General features: G+C 39.0%; 1 protein-coding gene across 2 annotated transcripts in view; it reads right to left on the bottom strand.

Moving 5' to 3' along the window:
• Positions 1-6,453: 6,453 nt before the first annotated feature.
• Positions 6,454-25,568, bottom strand: part of TVP23C (trans-golgi network vesicle protein 23 homolog C) — a 38,600-nt gene continuing 19,485 nt past the window's right edge. The window contains exons 6-9 of one of the 2 annotated variants that reach the window (XR_012130454.1): positions 19,022-19,150; positions 16,809-16,937; positions 13,655-13,749; positions 6,454-12,081 (exon numbers count right to left, since the gene is read on the bottom strand). Coding sequence is in view for 1 of the 2 variants with exons in the window: in XM_073234755.1 (XP_073090856.1) it covers positions 16,911-16,937; positions 19,022-19,150 (156 nt within the window). In the remaining variant the exon portion in view is untranslated. Of the gene's footprint in view, positions 12,082-13,654; positions 13,750-15,769; positions 16,938-19,021; positions 19,151-25,568 lie in introns of those variants that run through there. The other variant, XM_073234755.1, reaches the window with a different exon arrangement.

Raw genomic sequence — 25,568 nt, 5'->3', positions numbered from 1 at the left:
TCTTCTCAAGTGCACATGGAACATTCTCCAGAATAGACCACACACTAGCTCACAAAAAGAGCCTCAGTAAATTCCAAAAGATTGAAATTCTACCAACCAACTTTTCAGACCACAAAGGTATAAAAGTAGAAATAAATTCTACAAAGAAAACAAAAAGGCTCACAAACACATGGAGGCTTAACAACATGCTCCTAAATAATCAATGGATCAACAAACAAATTAAAATAGATATCAAGGAATATATGGAAACAAATGACAACAATAACATAAAGCCCCAACTTCTGTGGGACGCAGTGAAAGCAGTATTAAGAGGAAAGTATATAGCGATCCAAACACACTTTAAGAAGGAAGAACAATCCCAAATGAATAGTCTAACATCACAATTATCGAAACTGGAAAAAGAAGAACAAATGCGGCCTAAAGTCAGCAGAAGGAGGGGCATAATAAAGATCAGAGAAGAAATAAACAAAATTGAAAAGAATAAAACAATAGAAAAAATCAATGAAACCAAGAGCTGGTTCTTTGAAAAATTAAACAAAATAGATAAGCCTCTAGCCAAACTATTAAGAGAAAAAGAGAATCAACACACATCAACAGAATCAGAAATGAGAATGGAAAAACCATGACAGACTCCACTGAAATACAAATAATTATTAAAGACTACTATGAAAACCTATATGCTAACAAGCTGGAAAACCTAGAAGAAATGGACAACTTCCTAGAAAAACACAACCTTCCAAGACTGACCAAGGAAGAAACACAAAAGTAAAGCAAACCAATTACAAGCAAAGAAATTGAAACAGTAATCAAAAAACTACCCAAGAAAACCCCCAGGCCAGATGGATTTACCTCGGAATTTTATCAGACATACAGAGAAGACATAATACCCATTCTCCTTAAAGTGTTCCAAAAAATAGAAGAGGAGGGAATACTTCCAAACTCACTATGAAGCCAACATCACACTAATACCAAAACCAGGCAAAGACCCCACCAAAAAAGAAAATTACAGACTAATATCCCTGATGAATGTAGATGCAAAAATACTCAATAAAATATTAGCAAACCGAATTCAAAAATATATCAAAAGGATCATACACCATGACCAAGTGGGATTCATCCCAGGGATGCAAGGATGGTACAACATTCAAAAATCCATCAACATCATCCACCACATCAACAAAAAGAAGGACAAAAACCACATGATCATCTCTATAGATGCTGAAAAAGCATTTGACAAAATTGAACATCCATTCATGGATAAAAACTCTCAGCAAAATGGGTATAGAGGGCAAGTACCTCAACATAATAAAGGCCATATATGATAAACCCACAGCCAACATCATACTGAACAGCGAGAAGCTGAAAGCTTTTCCTCTGAGATTGGGAACAAGACAGGGATGCCCACTCTCCCCACTGTTATTTAACATGGTACTGGAGGTCCTAGCCATGGCAATTAGACAAAACAAATGAATACAAGGAATCCACATTGGTAAAGAAGAAGTTAAACTGTCACTATTTGCAGATGACATGATATTGTACATAAAAAACCCTAAAGACTCCACTCCAAAACTACTAGAACTGATATCGGAATACAGTAAAATTGCTGGATACAAAATTAACACACAGAAATCTGTGGCTTTCCTATACACTAACAATGAACCAATAGAAAGAGAAATCAGGAAAACAACTCCATTCACAAATGCATCAAAAAGAATAAAATACTTAGGAATAAACCTAACCAAAGAAGTGAAAGACCTATACCCTGAAAACTACAAGACACTCTTAAGAGAAATTAAAGGGGACACTAACAAATGGAAACACATCCCATGCTCTTGGCTAGGTAGAATTAGTATTGTCAAAATGGCCATCCTGCCCAAAGCAATATACAGATTTGATGCAATCCCTCTCAAATTACCAACAACATTCTTCAATGAACTGGAACAAATACTTCAAAAATTCATATGGAAACACCAAAGACCCCGAATAGCCAAAGCAATCCTGAAAAAGAAGAATAAAGTGGGGGGGGGGGGAATCTCACACCCCAATTTCAAGCTCTACTACAAAGCCATAGTAATCAAGACAATTTGGTACTGGCACAAGAACAGAGCCACAGACCAGTGGAACAGATTAGAGACTCCAGAAATTAACCCAAACATATATGGTCAATTAATATTTGATAAAGGAGCCATGGACATACAATGGGAAAATGACAGTCTATTCAACAGATGGTGCTGGCAAAACTGGACAGCTACATGCTAGAGAACGAAACTGGACCACTGTCTAACCCCATACACAAAAGTAAATTCAAAATGGATCAAAGACCTGAATGTAAGTCATGAAACCATAAAACTCTTAGAAGAAAACATAGGCAAAAATCTCTAAGACATAAACATGAGTGACCTCTTCTTGAACATATCTCCCTGGTCAAGGAAAACAACAGCAAAAATGAACAAGTGGGACTATATTAAGCTGAAAAGCTTCTGTACAGCAAAAGACACCATCAATAGAACAAAAAGGAACCCTACAGTATGGGAGAATATATTTGTAAATGACTGATCCGATAAAGGCTTGACATTCAAAATATATAAAGAGCTCACCCACCTCAACAAACAAAAAACAAATAATCCAATTAAAAAATGGGCAGAGGAACTGAACAGATAGTTCTCCAAAAAAGAAATTCACATGGCCAACAGACACATGAAAAGATGCTCCACATCACTAATTATCAGAGAAATGCAAATTAAAACCACAATGAGATATCACCTCACACCAGTAAGGATGGCTACCATCCAAAAGACAAACAACAACAAATGCTGGCGAGGCTGTGGAGAAAGGGGAGCCCTCCTACGCTGCTGGTGGGAATGTAAATTAGTTCAACCATTGTGGAAAGCAGTATGGAGGTTCCTCAAAATGCTCAAAATAGAAATACCATTTGACCCAGGAATTCCACTTCTAGGAATTTACCCTAAGAATGCAGCACTCCAGTTTGAAGAAGACAGATGCACCCCTATGTTTATCGCAGCACTATTTACAATAGCCAAGAATTGGAAGCAACCTAAGTGCCCATCAGTAGATGAATGGATAAAGAAGATGTGGTACATATACACAATGGAACATTATTTAGCCATAAGAAAACAAATCCTACCATTTGCAACAACATGGATGGAGCTAGAGGGTATTACGCTCAGTGAAATAAGCCAAGCAGAGAAAGAGAAATACCAAATGATTTCACTCATTTGTGGAGTGTAAGAACAAAGGAAAAACTGAAGGAACAAAACAGCAGCAGAATCACAGAACCCAAGAATGGACTAACAGGTGCCAAAGGGAAAGGGACTGGGAAGGATGGGTGGGTAGGAAGGGGGGGGGGGGGGGAAGAAGAAAGGGGGTATTATGATTATCATGCATAATGTGGGGGGTGGGAGAAAGGGGAGGGCTCTGCAACACAGAGAAGACAAGTGGTGATTCTACATTTTGCTATGCTGATGGACAGTGACTGTAATGGGGTTTGTGGGGGGGACTTGGTATAGGCGAGAGCCTAGTAAACATAATATTCTTCATGTAATTGTAGATTGATGATAACAAAAAAAAAAGAGAAAGAAAAGGGGGGTTACTCCCTGATAGGATAAAGCTAACTGCAAATCAACGATTAATGCATGCTTTACATATCCTTAATTTTGATCTTCCAGAGGGTGTCAAATGATCAGCTATGGAAGTACATTTTTCTGATAATATTCCTTTCTCTTAAAAAAAAAAAAAGCACTTCCTGTGTGGTGATCTCCAATAGGTTCTTCACAATGGTATGAAGATCATATCACAGTGTGGGCAAAGGGTTTGTTTGTATTTATACAGAGGATCAAAGCCTAATTTGGCTACACAGAAAACAAATTAAGATACGATATGAAAAAGAACTTCCAACATCAACATCCTCTGAAAGAGTCATTCCAGAAGATGAACATCAAAAAACTTCAACAAAGATCCTGGCGCTACTGCAGTTGTAGCTGCAGTCATCCCACCAGTTCCTAGATTTGCCATTGGAATGAAGGAGATATCTATGCTGGCCTGTGCATACAGTAAAACAACAAATTTGACTGGATCTATACTGTCGGAACTCAACCAAGAATTAGGAGAAGTGCAAGTTGCAGTGCTCCAAAATCGTGCGACTATAGACTATCTACTGTTAAAAGAACACATGGGATGTGAACAGTTCCCAGAAATGTGTTGTTTTAATTTGTCTGATTTTTCTCAAACTATTTAAATTCAGTTAGACAATATCCATCATATCACTGATAAGTTTTCACAGATGCCTAGGGTGCCTAACTGGTTTTCTTGGTTTCACTGGATATGGCTGGTAATTGTAGGTCTGCTGTGGTTATGTAGCTGTATTCCTATTATGTTAATGTATGTGTGCAATTTAATTAGTAGTTTAAAACCTATCCATGCTTATGTTACTCTACAAGAAGATATGTCAAAGAAATAATCAATCTTCCCATGGTTTCTTCCTTCTGCTACTTCTATAGCTTTTCTTCTTCCTAATTACAACCCTTTAGTAGAATTAGTGCCTCATATCGAAAATTACTGAGTATCATAATTCTTCCAAGTGGTAAAGATACCTCAAGACAAATGCTGGGCATAGAAGCCACAGGGCATAAATCTGCAAAGAAGTAAAAAGCTAACCTTTTCAAAGAATATTGCTTCTCTCTCACTTACCAACTTTACGTTTCCCTGTATGGCCCCGGAAGATGACTGGTTAGCCAGAGACGGGTAAGATTCCTCAAGGGAGGAACAACCTAAGACAGACACAGTCGCAGGGGGGCCATCAGGAGAGAAATTGGGGACCAACAGAGGGGAGGCTTAGAACCTCACCCCCACTGTTTTGAGAGAAATCTTCTGCATCCGTGGATGTTTTGTTGCCCTTGTCTAGCTTGGATTAATACTTAGTCTGTAGGCACAGACCTGATCATCTACATTTGCCCTCTTACAGCACTAAATTATGTTTTCTACCTTTATCTTGCATCTACATACCACTTCAACATTTTATTAATAATAATAATAAGGGAGAAATGTGGGATACACATATAAATCAAGTATAAAAGTCAAACGAATAATCATATCTGACTTGTTTATAGTTCATGATGCGTGATCAAAACCAAAAAGTTTCTGTGATGACTGCCCTTGCACTGTTCACCATGTAAGAACTTATTCACTATGTAAGACCTTGTTCACCATGTAAGAACTTGTTCGTTATGCTTCAGAAGATTGGAGACTGTTGAGATATAGGCTTGGGGTTGATTAATGACTGTGCATTGAGTCCCCTATACAGAATTTTATTGTTGTTAACAACCATTTGATCAATAAATGAGATGCCCTCTCAAAAAAAAAAAGTAAAAGAAAGAAAAATCTTATAAATGAAGTCATTTAAAATAGTTTAAAATTCTCTCTCTCTAATGGGCTGACATTCTCCACTGAAGGAAGAAAGTAAACGGTAATACTGGATTGCACCCAAAGACAAAAATACAGCTAGCTGTGTGATCCATTATATAGAGACTGTACCGGCAGCATCAAGAGAGACAACCAGCTGAAAGGCAGGTCCCATAACTGTCTGCAGGACACAAACCATTTAGAGGTGAGTACAAGCCTATATGCCCTTATCCACCACGTTGATGTTGGAGACTGCAAAGAATATTCAAGTTTAAGAACTATAACCACAAACATCTATGGTATCTTCATACAAAGATCTCTGTTATAATCATGTATAGAATTCTCTTTGACAGATAAAGTCACACTGTAATTTCAAGAACTGTCATCATGTTTGCTGACTTTTCAGTTGGTACTAAACCTTAATGCTTTTGTTTTAAGCCTCCTTTCAATTCTTATTATGCTCAACCCTGTAACAGCTGTAAATATGCAAAATGTCTCAAAAAAATAAGATAATCAGCAATCTTTCCTGCAACTGACAGCTTTGCTACATTTGAATTCTTCATGCCATAAACTGGATGGGAATCTACATTACAGAGAAGCCACGCAGATATGGGTTAGATTTCCTGACTGCTCTACCTTTAACTAGCTAAGTAACACTGTTTTCCCTTCTGAATAAGGTATTATTATTGAATGTTTAGCATATGCTTGGGACTATGTTGAATATTGAACATGGAGTATCTCATTTAATCCATATGAATCCCTCCCCTCCAAAAAGGGTCATACTTACGACTCTCAGTTTACTGTCTCATCTATAAAGACAGGATAAGCAGCTTGTTTAAAGTTCAAACCAGGACATAGAATTCATTCTACAACCCAGCTCTGCCTGAATCAAACCCAAGTTTTTCATGAGTACATTTCCTTATATACAACATCTGCATTCTAAGAATGTTGTGAGAATGAAAGTCATGGAAAGCACTTTTTGGAAAAAGTACAATGTTTGAATGCTCACATAACAGAACGTTAATGACACAGGTGTAAAATTATATTTTATTGAGACAGCCATTCACTTTACAAAAGTATTCAATAAGGATTGCTTTTCTGACTAGTGACATTCCCTTTCATTCCTGGTTTTAGTAATTTTAGTCTTTTTCTCTTCAGCTTAGCTAAAGGTTTGTCAATTTTGTTGATCCTTTCAAAGAACCAATTTTTGGTTTTACTTATTTTCTGTTGTTTTTCTATTGTTCTTTTATTTCCCCTCTCACCTTTAGTATCTCCTTCCTTCTGTTTACTTTGGACTTTCTTTGCTCCTTTTTCCAGTTTCCTAAGGTGAAAGATTAGACTATTAATTTCTAATTTCTATTGATTTAGACTATTGATTCCTCTTTTTCTTTTAAAGTAGTTTTAGAAATTTTTAAAGTAGTTTTAGAACTGCAGCAAAATTGAAAGGTACAAAGACTTCCAATGTATTTCCTGCCCTACATAACAACCTTCCCCATGATCTAAATTCTCCACCAAAGTCATTCATTTGTTAGAATTGATGAACCTACATTGACACATCATAATTACCCAAAGTCCAGTTCACCAAATGTTCACTCTTGGTGTTTTACATTCCATGGATTTGGACAAATGTATAATTTAGACATGTGTCCATTATAAAAGTGTTTTCACTGCCCTAAAAATCCTCTGTGCTCTGCCTATTCATCCTTTCCCCAATCCTCAGCAACCACTGATCATTTTACTGTCTCTAGTTTTGTCTTTTCCAGAAGTCATATAGCAGGAACCATGTAGTATGTAGCCTTTTCAGATTGATTTCTTTCACCTACACCTAATACTATGCATTTAAATTTCCTGTGTCTTTTCACAGCTTGATAGCTCGTTTCTTTTTAGTGCTGAATAATATTCCACTGTCTGGATGTACCACAATTTAATTATTCACGCACATGCTAAATGACATCTTGGTTACTTCCAATTTGGGGAGAGTTATGAATAAAACTAGTCAATATCCATATGCAGATTTTTGTGGGGACATATTTCATTTCATTTGTATAAATACCAAGGAGCTCAGATGCTGGATCATATGGTAAGAGCATGTTCACCACAAAACTATCTTCCAAAGTGGCTCTACCATTTTACATTCCCACCAGCAATGAATGTCTTATTTTTTAATACAGTAATTTATAGTTATAAATTTCCCTCTAACCACTGTTATGCCTGTATCCCATAAGTTTTGCTGTGTTGTTTCCATTTTCATCAATCTCAAAATACTTTCTAATTTTCCTTATTTCTTCTTTGACCTATTGGTAATTCAGTGTGTTAAGTTCCACATTATTTGTGAATTTCCAAAATTTCTTTCTGTTGCCGATTTCTAATTTAATTCCATCATGATCAAAGAACATACTTTATATGGCTTTAGTGTTTTTAGAATTTCGAGGACTGTTTTATGGTCTAACATCTGGTCTATCCTTGACCGTGTTCCATGTGCACATGAGCAGAATGTGTATTTGCTGTTCTTGGGTAGAATGCTTTACAGAAGTCTGTTAGATCTAGTTGATTTACAGTGCTGTGAAATTCTGTTTCCTTGTTCTGCCTAGTTCACCTATCCATTATTAAAAGTGAGATATTGAAGTCTCAAACTTACAAAACAACTCAGTTTTTCTAAATAACAGTTAAACCTTACCAAGTGCTTATCACACATCTGGGACTATGCTGAGTATTTTACGTAGATTATGTCATTAAAAATTATTAATTGCAAATCATTAGTAATAATAACATTTGTCTATTTCTCCTCTCAGCTTTTGCTGCATGCATTTTGGGGCTCTGTTGTCAAGTGCATATGTTTATAATTGTTATGTCTTCCTGATTAACTGACCCTTTCATCAATATGTAATGTCTTAATCTCTTGTAACAATTTTTTTGTCTTAGTCTATTTTCAATATGTCATCTTCAGCTAAGCTCATGGTTTCTGATGAGAAACGTTTTGATCTTATTGAGCATCCTTTATATGTGATGGGTTTTCGTTTGCTGCTTTCAATATTCTGTCATTGGCTTTTGGCAGTTTGACTATGATGTGGATCTCTTGGAGTCTATCCTACTTAAATTTGTTGAGCTTCTTGGATGTGTTATTTTTTTTTCAAGTCTGTTGTCAAATTTTGGGAGTTTCCAGTCATTAATTCTTCAAATATTCTTTCTACTCCTTTCTCTCTTTCTAGCACACCCATAACATTTATATTGATATTATTGATGGTGTCCCACAGGTACCTTAGGCTATGTTCACACTTCTTTGTTCTTTTCTCTTTCTGCTCAACTGGGTAATTACAATTCCTATTTTCAAGTTTTCTGATTCTCTCATTTGACTGCTCAAAGCTGTTAACTCCTCTAATGAGTTTTTCATGGCAGTTATTGTACTTCTCAATTCCAAAACTTCTAATTAGCTCCTTTTTATAATGATCTGTTGTTCATAAATCATTTCCCTAATTTTTAGTTCTTTGTCCATGTTTCCTTTAGCTCTTTAAACATATTTAGGACAGTTCATTGCAAATCTGGCGTTAATTTAAGGTTTGGATAGTTTGTTTTCTCTCTGTATACAAGCCATAATTGGTTTCTTTGCATGACTCACTTTTTGTTGAAGACTGAGCAGTTTAAATAATATAAGGTGGTAACCCTAGAAATCAGATTTGTTGCCCCCTCCTTCTAAGGTACGTTGTGGCAGGTTTTAATGACTTTTCTGACCTAATTCTATAAAGTCTGTATTCTTCTGTCAGGTGTAGCCACTGAAACCTCTATTCAGCTTAGTCTTCAGCACCTGAAACAGTGTCTCCCACTCTTTGCTGAGAGGCTCATGTGTTTTCCCGCACATCTTCAACACTTCAGCAATTTACAGCTCTGCCTAAGCCTTTATTTCCTGTTTGTACAGAGCCGTGAGATCATCCCAAACTGAGATTAGGGCCTTTTCAGGTCTTTCTTGGGCATCTAAGAAATGCCTTTTATCCCCAGGAAAATATTGGGGTTTTTCAAAACCTCCTATAGACATCTTAGTCCCCTTATTTTTCTAAGTTTCTTGACCAGCCTCTTGTTTGCCCCAACTTGTATCACCATCTCAGGCAGCTGCACTGTTCAAACAGTTGCCACTGATTATTTCCAACGAACAACCTGAGGGAAGGGCTTTTCTCGCTGAGGTAGGAGGTTAAAGATTAGCCCTGTGATTGGGACTTTTCTAGGGAGCTGCAGGACAGACCAAATAGTGACAATTCTCTGAGGATGGACTTCTTGGATAACACCTAGCCCACTCAGGGGAATTCCAAACCATCCAGTTAGCTGACGGGCTGCTTGCTTTCACAACTACTGTGGTTCAAGGTTGATGATTTTCAAGACTACCAGAGAGCTGGGGAGAGAAGGATGGGATGAGGATAAGTTAAAACACCACAAAGTTTATTGTTCTTACAGAGATTCAACCATTTTTCTTGAATACGTGTTCCTCAAATTGTTGTAATCCTTTGGTTAATCTCTGGAGTTTAAAATAGTTGGTCTTGGCTATTTCTGCCAGTGTTTTCATTGCTTTTATGGAGGATCAGATTTTCAGAGATCCTTACCCCAACAACCTCAAAATATTTCTCTGGGATTTCTTTTAATTAAAAAGTGGAATACATAGGATTTCTCTTAAATCCTTAAATGCAATCAGCATATGCTGAATTCACTTAGGACATTACACATTCCACTTGTATCAAAATTGTTTGGCTTCTCAAATGTGACAGTAGAATGTCAGCACTTTTTTCCAGTCTACAGCATCCACTTTAGTAAACAACACAGAATGTTAGAACACCAGAGTACAAGCTCAAACCTTTCTGCTCTCCAATTCCACCTGAGTGAAGAGGGGCTAAGGGACAAACTGTCCATCAGTGACTGAAAACTAGTGTTTCCCACAGCCACTTTTTATTACAAATATTTTTCAATAACTTTATTATTCTAAAAAATTTAGACAATGTATCTTACCTCAGGGATATTTTAACCGATGCGTAACTGTGAAGCAACTTGTAATATGTAATTCAATATGAAAATAAATGACCACAACTACTGAAGACACAAGTCAGATGCTTGCATTTATGTACATGTAATTACTATGAATGTGGCCACTGCAAATGCAAACTAATGCAGCTGCAGTAGTTTTGACTCTCAATTCAAATGTCATGAGCAATGCTACCACTGATGACAGAAGTTTTCAAAATGGTGAAAAACTCTTGGTAAAGTTTTAAACCAAATAAAGAGTACAAACTTCCCTCGTTTGACAGTTGCATTTTTGATAAGTATTACAGATCTGCAACAAAAAAATGTAAAATGGAGTTTCTGTATGTAAAACGGACTTATAGTCTAGACTCAGATATTATTGCCAATGTTCACCAGCTAGAGATCATGAGTAGCAGATCTGTGGTTGAAACAATTTGGGTTTATCAGCACTTTTTGCACCAGGGAGACCCCACACCATGGGGGTTGGGGAGGGCCTCAGTAGGCAGATGCTAAGAAAGGCTTATTATGATTTGGGCTTGTGTTAGGAGATTTCAAGACAGGTTCCATGAATCATAGGTTTACTCTAGATTGGGTACTTTCAGAAAGCAAAGCAATTCTCTAAGTAGATATCTTAATTTTGATCTATGGGGTAGGAGGAACAGTGATCTAAAGCTGTAGTTAGTAAAGCAGCAGCCGTCACTCATGTAAGCCAGGAGGACTATTTGGTCACTCTTGTGGTTTGCAGAGTATTCTTATTTCTATGTTTCAACCTGACTACAGAGTGTCCTTATTTTCACCTTGCTCCATCAGTCACAGAATGGCCTTGTCAGATGTCAGTGTTGTATAAAATTGTTTATACTCAACATCACAGCCTGTTAGTCAGGTCAGCTTCCAGCTTCCAGCTGTCAGGGGTTAATTTTCCTTTCTCATTACAAACAGAATTGTCATGTAATTATTCAGTGGAATATATAGAAGTTATTAGAGATGCACGAGACAACTTTTGGCTGTGTAGACCGATCCTATGCTTTATAAGCACCTGGCATCCCAAGGCTCCACCAAGATATCACCCATTAAAGAGACCAGTTATTGTGGTCAACCACCCCTTCCTTCCCCAAATTACAAAAACACTCCCTTGGGATTGGCACCATCTCCATGAGAACCACTGCTCTGCACATGCTAAATCCAACCCTGGAATCACATTAAAGTCAGTCTAAACCCTCACAAAACTATCTTAAAAAGTTGTGTTTAACGGTTTTGTACCACAAGTTGGCTTTAAAAAAACTGTCCAGATTAAAGGCTGTTTATTTATTGTAGAAATAACACTGAGAGCATGAGCCACCACAGCAGCTGGTGTCCTCTATATGAAGCCCAACTGAAAGGGGTACGCACTGCCAGTTGCCAACCCAATGTCCCTCTCTCCCTTTTTCCCTAACAAAATATCACTTTTATTCAAGGCAGCAGCATGCGTACCCAAGTACCTCCTTTCCCGGATTTCCTTACACCTGAATGACATCATTTTGCCTAATGAGATGTAAGAACCAACTCTCCTGTGACTTGAGAAAGCTTTTGCTTTTCTGATAAAAGATGCAACTGATCCTCCAATCCTCTTCCCCTCTTTAAAGTAGATGAGTCATCTTCAGCTGTGACAGGCATCTCGTGACCCTGAGGCAATAAGCATGAAGACAAAAACCAGCTAAGGAATTGTTTAGGAGCTGCATCCATCCCAACAATTGTCCACTCACAGACTTCCTTTGTAGAACAATACAAAGCCTTTTTCTGTTTAAGCCACTACTGTTTGTAGGATTTTTGGCTACTTGCAGTAGAACAAATTACTAATAGAAGGAATTAACAGTTGCTACAGATAACTGATGGAATAAAGAATAAGGGTTTACGTTAAGCCTTTAATATTATAACCAATTGGACAAAAAAAAAACAGTGCTCAAACTGTAAGTGGGGGAGGTGTTTAAGTTAAATCATCATTTTTCATAGCAGGAAGTCAATAGTTAATGTATCAATTTGGCAAGGCAAGAAATACCGTAAGCACTATAAGCATATTATTTAGCGGTATATAAGTAAATATCCCAAAATATAAAGACAGAAGCAGCTGAAGATGTTTGCTTCTGGAGCATAACTGAGAGCAAGACTGTGGCTTTTCTTTGTGGCCTTTCTGTACAACTTGATTTTCTGACCCTTGAGTACTTTTTTTAAATTAATCATAGTAGGGAAAAGTTATATGACATTAAATTAAAACTTTTTTAGGAAATTATATTTTTCCTTATTGAGAATGATGGTTTCAGGAGTGCTTCTTGCCTCTCACAAGAATTAGATATTATTTCTATTTATATGTTAACTGAAAAGTACATTTAACAGACAATTTTAGAATGTGTTCTTCAAAACCAGGGACAGGTTCTCCTTTCCTGGAAGTGGTTTTCAGACAGTGGCTCAGGAGGCTCTTTGGAAACTGGGAGTTAGGGCTGAGTGGCTGATCCCAGACCCTCCGGTCCTGTTTCCACTAGAGCAGCTCTGCTTTATTACAGATACTAGGCTTCCACACAAGACTTAGAAGAGGTCCACAAGAATTAAAAGTTTGAAAATCATTGCAAAAGCTGACACAGTTCAATCTGACCTGCAAATAATTCACTTTGGCTTCACGTTCCTTTCTTCTCTTTAAATATAATTTACAGGCATTACAAGATCAGATTTCATATAAATACCTAGATTTTCCATTTTTCTAGAAAAACTGAAAAACCTAGCAACACAGAAACCACAATCCTGAGTGACATCAAATGGCTGGAAGTGACTGATCCCTTTAGACGGAGTGTGGACTCTCCTAGTTGACAGTTTCAGCTGGTAAATTTCGCCTGTCTGGCCCCACCAGAACTGGCAACTATGTACTTAGGGACAAGAATACAATTTCTTTCTTTACAAAAAGAAACAGCTGGGGCAGTGGAAAGATTACTAAATTAGGACTTCACAGTTTTCTTCACATTACTTACTCAGTTGTACAACTATATTAGTCAGAATAGGCTATTATGATATGGAAACAAATTAACCAGGAAATCCAGTGACTTAACACACCACAAGACCACTTCTCACTTATGTGCATGTCCAACAGGAGTAGGTAGGGTGATTCTGCTCTTCAAGTCTCCCAGGGACTCGGTCTGACGGAGGCTCCAGCATCCTGGGTACCACTGGTTACCACAGAACAAAGGGGAAGGAGACTAGAGAACCTCACCTCAGTTTCCCCTTCCTCATCCAGAAACGACACTGGTCACTTTCACGCACATTTCAGGGCCATAAATATCACATGGCCTCAATTAATCACAGGGGCTGGGAAATACAGGAGAACAAATAGAGTATCTGGTGAGTATTACCATCCCTGTTACATGTAACCATTGGTAAATTATTTTACTTATCTCAGTCTTAGTTATGCATCTGTAACAGGAGGCTATTAGTGGCCCTTCCTCTCACTAAAGGCACTGGGAAGAATCGAATGAGATAACAGATGTGTAAGAACTCTGATGAGCTCTAAGAGTCACACAAATTTAAAAGCATCACAGTACCCATACCACAGTGGAGTCACTATGCCACACCTCCCCACACACACACACCCTGCCTATTTATTTTAGAGGTGGTGGAATCAAGAGTAAGATGTTGCTTTCATTTTCACTGCTGCATTCAGCCAATCCACTTATACTCAAGGCTGACCCAGGAAAGATAGATGGGAAAACAACACTTAACTCCCCTCAATCTCTTCCAAGTAATTTTTCAGTCTTGAAATGATTAAAGTAGGTGTGGCAGGTTTGACTTTCCAGAGACGGCTGCAGTAGTTTCCCCCATCCCTTATACTCTTGTAATGTCACCTTAACAGCCTTCTCACCAAGCTTGGGTCTATATACTCTTCCCTTGAATTCAGGGAACCTTGGCGGCTACTCCAACCAACTGACAGAGTATAGCAGAGGTGACATGTGAATTCCAAGACAAGTCATAAAAACACCATGCCCTTCTCTTGCTCCCTAGGGAAGCCCACACTTAGGACATAGCCTGCCACGTTGTGAAGAAGCCCAAATGTGCCTGCACAGAAAAACTCCACAAACGGGTCACAGATGTATGTGTTCCAACAGCCACCAAGTTGAGGAACCAGCTGACAGCCCGCATCGCTTCTCAGGCTTCCCGCCCCAAGCCAGCAAAGCAGAGCCTGGCCTTCGGATCTTCTCAGCTGGGCCCAGATACTGTGTAGCAGACAGAAGCTGTCCCCTCCAGGCTCCATCCAAATTCCTGTCCCACAGCATGTGTAGGCATAATACAACAACCATTTTAAACCACTCAGTTTTGGGGTGACTTTTTATGCTACAGCTGAATTCGTTAGCACCTGTAATATTAGCTTAATCACACAGAGAAAGGGGCAAATATGGGTTTACTGAACCATTACATCTCGAATACTACACTAATGCAAACAATTATGGGGGATGCCAAATTCCTCGTATTGATAAGAATTCAGTTAGGCTGTAGCAACAGAAAAGCCAAAACGATAATAACAACCTAAACAAGACCGAAGTTTGTTTCTCACTTAAAAATTCACATAGGCAGTTCAGGGCTACTAGCCCTATCGGAGAGAACTCAGACAATCTCTATACCTTATTTCTCTATTACTCATAAAACAAGGTTTCCACCCCATAGTCCAAGACAGACATTCAAGCTCAGTCTGTCTACATTTCAGTAGCAGGCAGCTAGCAGGAATGTAAAGAGGGGAAGGGGTGGGTTTGCCCCTCCTTGTAAGAATACTTCCTGGAAGTGTATCTATTAGCCAGAACTGAGTCCCGTGGCCACACCAAGATGCTGCAAGAAACCTGGGAAAAGCTGTCTTTGTTGTCATGTCCCAGCTAGTAAGTGGGAAACTCGTAGAAGAGAAAAATGGGGGAAGAAAAGTGGTAGCTTCTGCCACATGAATATTCCAGAACTCAATTCATATCTGGTTTAGGATTGCAGGTTCAAATAACATGATTACCTCTAGAACTATACCAATGTGTCAGGTCAGGCTGTCAACTCTAAAGATTTGGATCAGGCTTTCAGGTTAAATAAAAACATCTTTACGCAGTAACAACTCTCCTGATCAGATGAGTATAAGTAAAATGGCAAACAAGCACTTAATAAATGAATGATTCCTAAGAAAGGAAAAGACATTTCAAAACCAGTATTTCCTCTAAAACAGTAATACATTCTGATGGGTCTTCCTGTAATCTGTGTTTCCCTGGGCACTCAGTAAAAGAAGTTCCATTTCATGATCTGTAAATACGTATCACACATAACTGGTTTGTCATGAGGATGAAATGAGATTACACGTGTCAAGTGCTTTGTAAACAATAGTGTTTTATACAAATATAAAGTTAGGCACCTTCAAGCTATCACTCCAATAAAGTCACCTATTCATTCAAACTGAACGTCTTTTCAAAATTTTTAACAATGTATAAATACATTCACAAAATAATCTATTGATTAAAAGACTTCAACAAAGTTTACAATATCTACAAGAGAACTTACAGATGCCTACAACAGTTTGTAGATTACAAATATTGCTTTGTCTTAAGAAATACCATTAATACAAATGCTTGATTTACAATATCCACCTTACAGCAAGAAATTGATTCATAAAATTAAATGTCTTTGAGGCATTTATTATGCCAAGTATTTAAATGATTATTCTCACTATGACATAAGAATAATACTTTTTTTAGTGGCAAAAGATAGATTTCATTAGGTCAAAGACCACTGAAGAGCTTCCAAGGAGATCCAAGTAAAATCTGGCCATGTCCGAAAAATAAAGAGCAGCAGCAATCTCTAAGTATCCCTTAAACATAAAGAAAATTCCATTTACATCCATTGGGCCTCAGGTATATGATTTGTTACAAATAAAAATAAACAGAATTTTAGAAACTCGTTAATATCACTGGCCCAAATTTGGTTTTTCCTACCTGTGAATGCCTAGGATAAGTTTCATCATGAAGTATATCTTTTAAGTTGCAAAATTAACAATAATTTCTAACTTACACATAGGCCAAAGTGCTCACTCTTAACCACAGAAGCAAAACTTTATGAAAATAATCTACAAAAATAAATGTAAACATAAGAGTTTTGAGACAGACTAAGAATATCCTTTTATGTTCTATTGATCAAAACACAAAGGTCTCCATTACATATGCACATGAACACCCTTTCATTAATTTGGGATATACGGACATGACATGACTATGTGCAAACACATGTAAAACGAACAAATTTTGACAATGTTTCGAGCAACACAATACTTTCAAGCCCCAAGTGTTAAAAGAAAAAAAATTAATGTGAAAACTACTTTTCCTTAAAGTAAATTTTAAAATGGAAAAACAAACCAAGCACTCCTCTTTGTGACATGTACTGTGCTCTAAAAGGTTCAGAGTCAGGTCTTCAGCAGTCCCCCGATTTAACAGACTATGTAAGCTTTTGCTTGCTCTTCAGGAAGTCTGATCATCTCCAGTGCTCTGCGAGAGAAAGAACTCCTTAGTACTGAAATCTATTTTCATAACCTACCCAACTTCAAAGCACTAGAAAAACACTTATTTGTAGTATTTATTGTAATGTATGTAAGCAGAGCCAGTTACTACATTACCTTACATTCAATGTTAAAAATTAACAATGTATATAACATTCCTCACCCAACCTACTGCACTAAACAAAGGTGCGGCATCCCTCATACAAAGACCTAGTCAGTTTTCCCAAGAGACGAGATCAACAATTTACTTATGATTACTTACCCACTGAAAACCCTGATTTAAATATTTTATTAGGTAACTATTGTAAATCCTGCATTTTCTTTAAAAAAAAAAATCTGAGTACTTTAAAAATCTTACAAGATATAGTCTTACTATGTTTCTACTTGTTCTTACTACACAATATACATTCTTCAAAACTGTTCATTTAGAGCCACCAGAACTATTGGAAAGCAACTGAACTTAAGGTAATTTCTTTTAAATAAGTTGTTTAAAATAAGTCTTAAAATAAAATATGAATGGTAGTTTACCCCTCTGGTCTTACAAGTTTCAGGACACTGACAATACATTTATGAAATGCCTGCTGTGATATGATGAATCATAAGAAATACGTATTTGGTCACTGATATAACCAAATTTCCCAGGTATACTTGGTCTTCATCCACAGTTCCTGAAAACACTTCAGAGCCTTAAAGGTGAAATGGGTGTCTTGTCATGTTAATGAGACTTTTGGACCCCACCCAAGGGCAGAGGCTGGAGGCTGAATTAGCCAATGGCCAATAATTTAGTCAGTCATGACTATGCAATGAAGCCCTCACAAAACCCAAGAGAAGAGGTCGCGGGCACTCTCTGCTTTGCTCTGCCTGCTCTGCTCGGTTGGATCCTGCTTCTTGGTCGGAGAGCTTCTATGCTTGGGGAACAGAACGCCTCCATGTGCGGAGCCGGGCCCTAAGCTCCACGAGAATAGAAGCTCCTTTATTTGGGACCTTGCCCTCTGCATCTCTTCATCTGGCTGTTAACTTGTATCCTTTATCAAACTGGTTGTGAGGTAAAGTTGCAGTATTTCCAGAGTCTCTCACCTGGCCTTAGTCCATTTAAACATCAATAGGTATTTCTTCCCATGGCCTTGGAGATGAGGGGTGGAGAGAGGCTGTTCTCTCCTCCCCTCTGTTGCATAATTGGTCTGACACCTGTCAGTTTCTGGGGATCTGCCAGCAGAGTTTCTCCCAGAAGGGGAGGGTGGAGAGGCGAGCGTGCACACCAGGATAGGAGAGACCAAGAGGTGGCCATATGGGAAGAAAGGAGCCGGGCCTCATTGTGAGCAATAAACAGGTTTCTCCAATCTAGGCTTTCTTTAGACTCACTTTGGTCACACTGGTTTATTCCCCCCACTCCAGGAACACTGTTTCCACCCCGTGTTATGCTGGTAAATGTTAAGTGTTTTCCTGAGCTCTGTGAGCCGCTCTAGCAAATTAATTGAACCTAAGGGGGAGGTCATGAGAACCTCCAATTGGTAGCTGGTAGGTCAGAAGCACAGGTAACTGCCTGGGGCTTGCAACCCACACCTGGAGGGTGGGTAGAGTGGAGGGCAGTCTTGTAGGATCGAACCCATAACCTGGGAAATCTAGTGCTGTCTCTGGGCAGAGAGCATCAGAATTGAGTTGAGTTCCTGCACACCCTGCTGGTTTTCGAGAATTGCTTGGTGTTGTTATGTGTGGGAAGACCTCCTCCCACATACTTACACACACTGGAATCGGGTCCGGGAAGGCGAATGGAGTTACACTACTATTACTGCTGTGTATAATATTGTTATTGATATATATATATATATATATGCATGCATGTATGTAGGAAAAGACTACCCCATTGCATTTGGTATCAGACGAGTGGGAATAACAAAGTACTATAAATCTCCAAAGAGTAATTAAAATAACTTTATCTTCATCATCTCATATTTAATTATGTGCCTTAAAAGGTTTTTAAAGTATGACATAAAATTAAACCACAAGAATTAGAAATCATTGCATTAGTCACTGACCACATCAAAATTACCCCCACATCCAGAAAAGACTTACCTGTCTTAAAAACTGCTTCCCAAGGTAAGATGTAGCCATGCTAGTTAAATTCTTTCTGCTGCCCACTTTGCACCTGATGTAACCATACAGGTTGGCACCTTGGAGGACTACACCCATGATAACCACTGCCTGGGGAAGGGAAACAAATATCAATGTTACTGGCGAAAAGTGACTGACCTTGCTGTGTGCCATAAATGAGACAAGGCAGACTGTCATGGGAAAGCAATGCAAAAGGAGGCTCTGTAAAGCAGGCCTGTGCCACTGAGGCTCCTTAACTTGCCAGAATAGACCAACCCAGTGCTGCACATGACACGCCATCATCCACCCAACATATCTTATGAAACACATATGCTACATGCCAGGCCCACACCAGCCCTGGGGGTGCAGTGGAGGAATCCTTCTCTCTTTAGTATTTTCCATGGATCTGTGAAAGGCACTCAGAAGAGACTCAAATGTTAATTATTCCTTTAAGAATTTTCATAAGACAAAAGAATTTCAACTACAGAAGAATGGTGCAGGGACCAGGGATCAAATTCAATTAACTGAGAGCTTACAGAGGTGAATCTGCTGTATGCTAATTTTGGTGTTACAGCTGGTAAACCAGAACCAGGCAGGAGTCCACAGGTGTGGACCTCCTGTGAGGGCACTGGGAGGAAACACACTGGGCAGAGTTGTTTCTTCCTTGTGGCCAAATGACAGACCCTAGAGGTCAGTACACTAAGATCATTAAGGATTGAGAAAAAGAAACTCAAGCCTATTCTTTAAATATTATGGAAGAAAAGTTAATTAGGACAATGTGAGGAGGTCCCATACTTAAATATCCTATAACGGCTTGACAACATTTTTCTGTAAAGGGTCAGATAATTAATATTTGAGGCTTTGCAAATACTCAATTCTGCCATTCTAGCCCAAAAACAGCCAGACAATATGTAAACAAACAGGCAAGGCTGTGTTCCAACAAAAATTTATAAAAACAGGTGCTGGGCCAAATTTGGAAACACTGGTAGAGAAAGACTGGGCTGACATTCCCAGATGGCAGCTAGGGATCCTGGGCCTCACAAATAATGTGAGCAGGAGGGTAGAACCAGGATGGAGCCTATGCCCAGGCAGAAAACAAGAGCTCCGCCACATACGACAAGGGAAAATCCAAGCAGGGCGGCCAAGGTAGCCAGAGGCCAACATCCAAACTAGCTCACAGCAGGACCTAGAGGCCTCGCACAACGTGGGAGGGCAGGCAAGGAGAATTCACCTACACAAACCAGTAAAAAGAGGAGATCTGGGCAGGCAGAGCCAAGATAGCGGCGTGAGTAGAGCAGCAGAAATCTCCTCCCAAAACCACATTTATCTATGAAAATATAACAAAGACAACTCTTCCTAAAATAGAGACCAGAGGACACAGGACAACATCCAGACCACATCCACACCTGCGAGAACCCAGTGCCTCGCGAAGGGGGTAAGATACAAGCCCCGGCCCAGCGGGACCCGAGCGCCCCTCCCCCCAAGCTCCCGGTGGTTGGAGAGGAGTCAGCAGGGAGGGAGAAGGAACCCAGGACTGCTGAACACCCAGCCCCAGCCATCCAGACCAGAGCACAGACACAGTGCATGCGTGGGGTCCTGGCTACTAGGGAAACAGGCCAGCAGGGCCGGGGGGCGGGTGCCTAAGGCTGACACCAGAGAACAAAGAAACGGGAGCGGCTTTTCTTTTTCCGGAGAGTGCTTTTTGGAAGCCTTAAAGGAACAGGGACCCTAATACTAGGGAAACAGGGAAGCAAGACCAGTGAGCAGGTGCCTGAGACCGGTGCCTGAGGACAAAGAAAATCGTGCGTTTTTCCTTTTTCTTTTTTAATTATTTATCTAAATTTTTTTTTTCTTTTGTTGTTACTGTTGTTGTTTTGGTTTGGAGAGTGCTTTCTGGAAGTCTTAAAGGGGCAGGGCAGGACACTTAGCCCAGAGGCAGGGAATCTGGGGATCGCTGGGCACTCTAACCCCCTGGGCAGCAGGGAGCACAGTGGCCCCTTATGGAGATAAATAGCCTCCCGGCCACTCCCCCCTCCAACGGGGCTCCACCATTATGGATAGCAGCCCAAGCCAGGCCATGCCCACGGCCACAGCAGAGATAAACTCCATAGCAACGAGGCAGGAAGCAGAAGCCCTGTCTGTGCACAGCTGCCAAGCACAAGCCACCAGAGGTCGCTATTCTCTCAGGAGAGGAAGGCCACAAACCAACAAGAAGGAAAGCTCTTCCAGCTGTCACTCATACCAGCTCTGCAAACTATTTCTATCACTATGAAAAGGCAAAACTACAGGCAGACAAAGATCACAAAGACAACACCTGAGAAGGAGACAGATCTAACCAGTCTTCCTGAAAAAGAATTCAAAATAAAAATCATGAACATGCTGACGGAGATGCAGAGAAAACTGCAAGAGCAATGGGATGAAGTCCGGAGGGAGATCACAGATGTCAGGAAGGAGATCACAGAAGTGAAACAAACCCTGGAAGGATTTATAAGCAGAATGGATAAGATGCAAGAGGCCATTGAAGGAATAGAAACCAGAGAACAGGAGCGTATAGAAGCTGACATAGAGAGAGATAAAAGGATCTCCAGGAACGAAACAACACTAAGAGAACTATGTGACCAATCCAAAAAGAACAATATCCGTATTATAGGGGTACCAGAAGAAGAAGAGAGAGGAAAAGGGATAGAAAGTCTCTTTGAAGAAATAATTGCTGAAAACATCCCCAAACTGGGGGAGGAAATAATCGAACAGACCATGGAAATGCACAGAACCCCCAACAGAAAGGATCCAAAGAGGACAACACCAAGACACATTAAATAATTAAAATGGCAAAGATCAAGAACAAGGAAAGAGTTTTAAAGGCAGCTAGAGAGAAAAAAGTCACCTATAAAGGAAAACCCATCAGGCAAACATCAGACTTCTCGACAGAAACCCTACAGGCCAGAAGAGAATGGCATGATATACTTAATGCAATGAAACAGAAGGGCCTTGAACCAAGGATACTGTATTCAGCATGACTATCATTTAAATATGATGGCGGGATTAAACAATTCCCAGACAAGCAAAAGCTGAGGGAATTTGCTTCCCACAAACCACCTCTACAGGGCATCCTAAAGGGACTGCTCTAGATGGGAGCACTCCTAAAAAGAGCACAAAACAAAACACACAACATATGAAGAACGGAGGAGGAGGAATAAGAAGGGAGAGAAGAAAGGAATCTCCAGACAGTGTATGTAACAGCTCAATAAGCGAGCTAAGTTAGGCAGTAAGATACTAAAGAGGCTAACCTTGAACCTTTGGTAACCACAAACCTAAAGCCTGCAATGTCAATAAGTACATATCACACAATAGTCACCCTAAATGTAAATGGACTTAATGCACCAATCAAAAGACACAGAGTAATAGAATGGATAAAAAAGCAAGACCCATCTATATGCTGCTTATAAGAAACTCACCTCAAACCCAAAGACATGCACAGACTAAAAGTCAAGGGATGGAAAAACATATTTCAGGCAAACAACAGAGAGAAGAAAGCAGGGGTTGCAGTACTAATATCAGACAAAATAGACTTCAAAACAAAGAAAGTAACAAGAGATAAAGAAGGACACTACATAATGATAAAGGGCTCAGTCCAACAAGAGGATATAACCATTCTAAATATATATGCACCAAACACAGGAGCACCAGCATATGTGAAACAAATACTAACAGAACTAAAGAGGGAAATAGACTGCAATGCATTCATTTTAGGAGACTTCAACACACCACTCACCCCAAAGGATAGATCCACCAGGCAGAAAATAAGTAAGGACACACAGGCACTGAACAACACACTAGAACAGATGGACCTAATAGACATCTATAGAACTCTACATCCAAAAGCAACAGGATATACGTTCTTCTCAAGTGCACATGGAACATTCTCCAGAATAGACCACATACTAGCTCACAAAAAGAGCCTCAGTAAATTCCAAAAGACTGAAATTCTACCAACCAATTTTTCAGACCACAAAGGTATAAAAGTAGAAATAAATTCTACAAAGAAAACAAAACGGCTCACAAACACATGGAGGCTTAACAACATGCTTCTAAATAATCAATGGATCAATGAACAAATCAAAATAGAGATCAAGGAATACATAGAAAAAAATGACAACAACAACACAAAGCTCCAACTTCTGTGGGACTCAGCGAAAGCAGTCTTAAGAAGAAAGTATGTAGCAATCCAGGCACACTTGAAGAAGGAAGAACAATCCCAAATGAATAGTCTGACATCACAATTATCGAAACTGGAAAAAGAAGAACAAATGAGGCCTAAAGTCAGCAGAAGGAGGGACATACTAAAGATCAGAGAAGAAATAAACAAAATTGAGAAGAATAAAACAATAGCAAAAATCAACAAAACCAAGAGCTGGTTCTTTGAGAAAATAAACAAAATAGATAAGCCTCTAGCCAAACTTATTAAAAGAAAAAGAGAATCAACACAAATCAACATAATCAGAAATGAGAACGGAATAATCATGACAGACTCCACAGAAATACAAAGAATTATTAAAGACTACTATGAAAACCTATATGCTAACAAGCTGGAAAACCTAGAAGAAATGGACAACTTCCTAGAAAAATACAACCTCCCAAGACTGACTAAGGAAGAAACACAAAAGTTAAACAAACCAATTACGAGCAAAGAAATTGAAACGGTGATCAAAAAACTACCCAAGAACAAAACCCCAGGGCTGGATGGATTTACCTCGGAATTTTATCAGACATACAGAGAAGACATAATACCCATTCTCCTTAAAGTGTTCCAAAAAATAGAAGAGGAGGGAATACTCCCAAACTCATTCTATGAAGCCAACATCACCCTAATACCAAAACCAGGCAAAGACCCCACCAAAAAAGAAAATTACAGACTAATATCCCTGATGAATGTAGATGCAAAAATACTCAATAAAATATTAGCAAACAAAATTCAACAGTATACCAAAAGGATCATACACCATGACCAAGTGGGATTCATCCCAGGGATGCAAGGATGGTACAACATTCGAAAATCCATCAACATCATCCACCACATCAACAAAAAGAAAGACAAAAACCACATGATCATCTCCATAGATGCTGAAAAAGCATTTGACAAAATTCAACATCCATTCATGATAAAAACTCTCAGCAAAATGGGAATAGAGGGCAAGTACCTCAACATAATAAAGGCCATATATCATAAACCCACAGCCAACATCATACTGAACGGCAAGAAGCTAAAAGCATTTCCTCTGAGATCGGGAACTAGACAGGGATGCTCACTCTCCCCACTGTTATTTAACATAGTACTGGAGGTCCTAGCCACGGCAATCAGACAAAATAAAGAAATACAAGGAATCCACATTGGTAAAGAAGAAGTTAAACTGTCACTATTTGCAGATGTTATGATACTGTACATAAAAAACCCTAAAGACTCCACTCCAAAACTACTAGAACTGATATCGGAATACAGCAAAGTTGCTGGATACAAAATTAACACACAGAAATCTGTGGCTTTCCTATACACTAACAATGAACCAATAGAAAGAGAAATCAGGAAAACAATTCCATTCACAATTGCATCAAAAAGAATAAAATACCTAGGAATAAACCTAACCAAAGAAGTGAAAGACCTATACCCTGAAAACTGCAAGTCACTCTTAAGAGAAATTAAAGGGGACACTAACAAATGGAAACTCATCCCATGCTCATGGCTAGGAAGAATTAGTATCGTCAAAATGGCCATCCTGCCCAAAGCAGTATACAGATTTGATGCAATCCCTATCAAATTACCAACAACATTCTTCAATGAACTGGAGCAAATAATTCAAAAATTCATATGGAAACACCAAAGACCCCGAATAGCCAAAGCAATCCTGAAAAAGAAGAATAAAGTAGGGAGGATCTCACTCCCCAACTTCAAGCTCTACCACAAAGCCATAGTAATCAAGACAATTTGGTACTGGCACAAGAACAGAGCCACAGACCAGTGGAACAGATTAGAGACTCCAGAAATTAACCCAAACATATATGGTCAATTAATATTTGATAAAGGAGCCATGGACATACAATGGGAAAATGACAGTCTATTCAACAGATGGTGCTGGCAAAACTGGACAGCTGCATGTTAGAGAACAAAACTGGACCACTGTCTAACCCCATACACAAAAGTAAATTCAAAATGGATCAAAGACCTGAATGTAAGTCATGAAACCATAAAACTCTTAGAAAAAAACATAGGCAAAACCTTTTAGACATAAACATGAGTGACCTCTTCTTGAACATATCTCCCCACGCAAGGAAAACAACAGCAAAAATGAACAAGTAGGACTATATTAAGCTGAAAAGCTTCTGTACAGCAAAAGACACCATCAATAGAACAAAAAGGAACCCTACAGTATGGGAGAATATATTTGTAAATGATAGATCCGATAAAGGCTTGACGTCCAAAATATATAAAAAGCTCACATGCCTCAACAAACAGAAAACAAATAATCCAATTAAA

The sequence above is a fragment of the Manis javanica genome, chromosome 4, assembly GCF_040802235.1.
Source record: "Manis javanica isolate MJ-LG chromosome 4, MJ_LKY, whole genome shotgun sequence".
Taxonomy (NCBI): Eukaryota; Metazoa; Chordata; class Mammalia; order Pholidota; family Manidae; genus Manis; species Manis javanica.
This window is presented reverse-complemented; position numbering and strand designations above follow the sequence as displayed.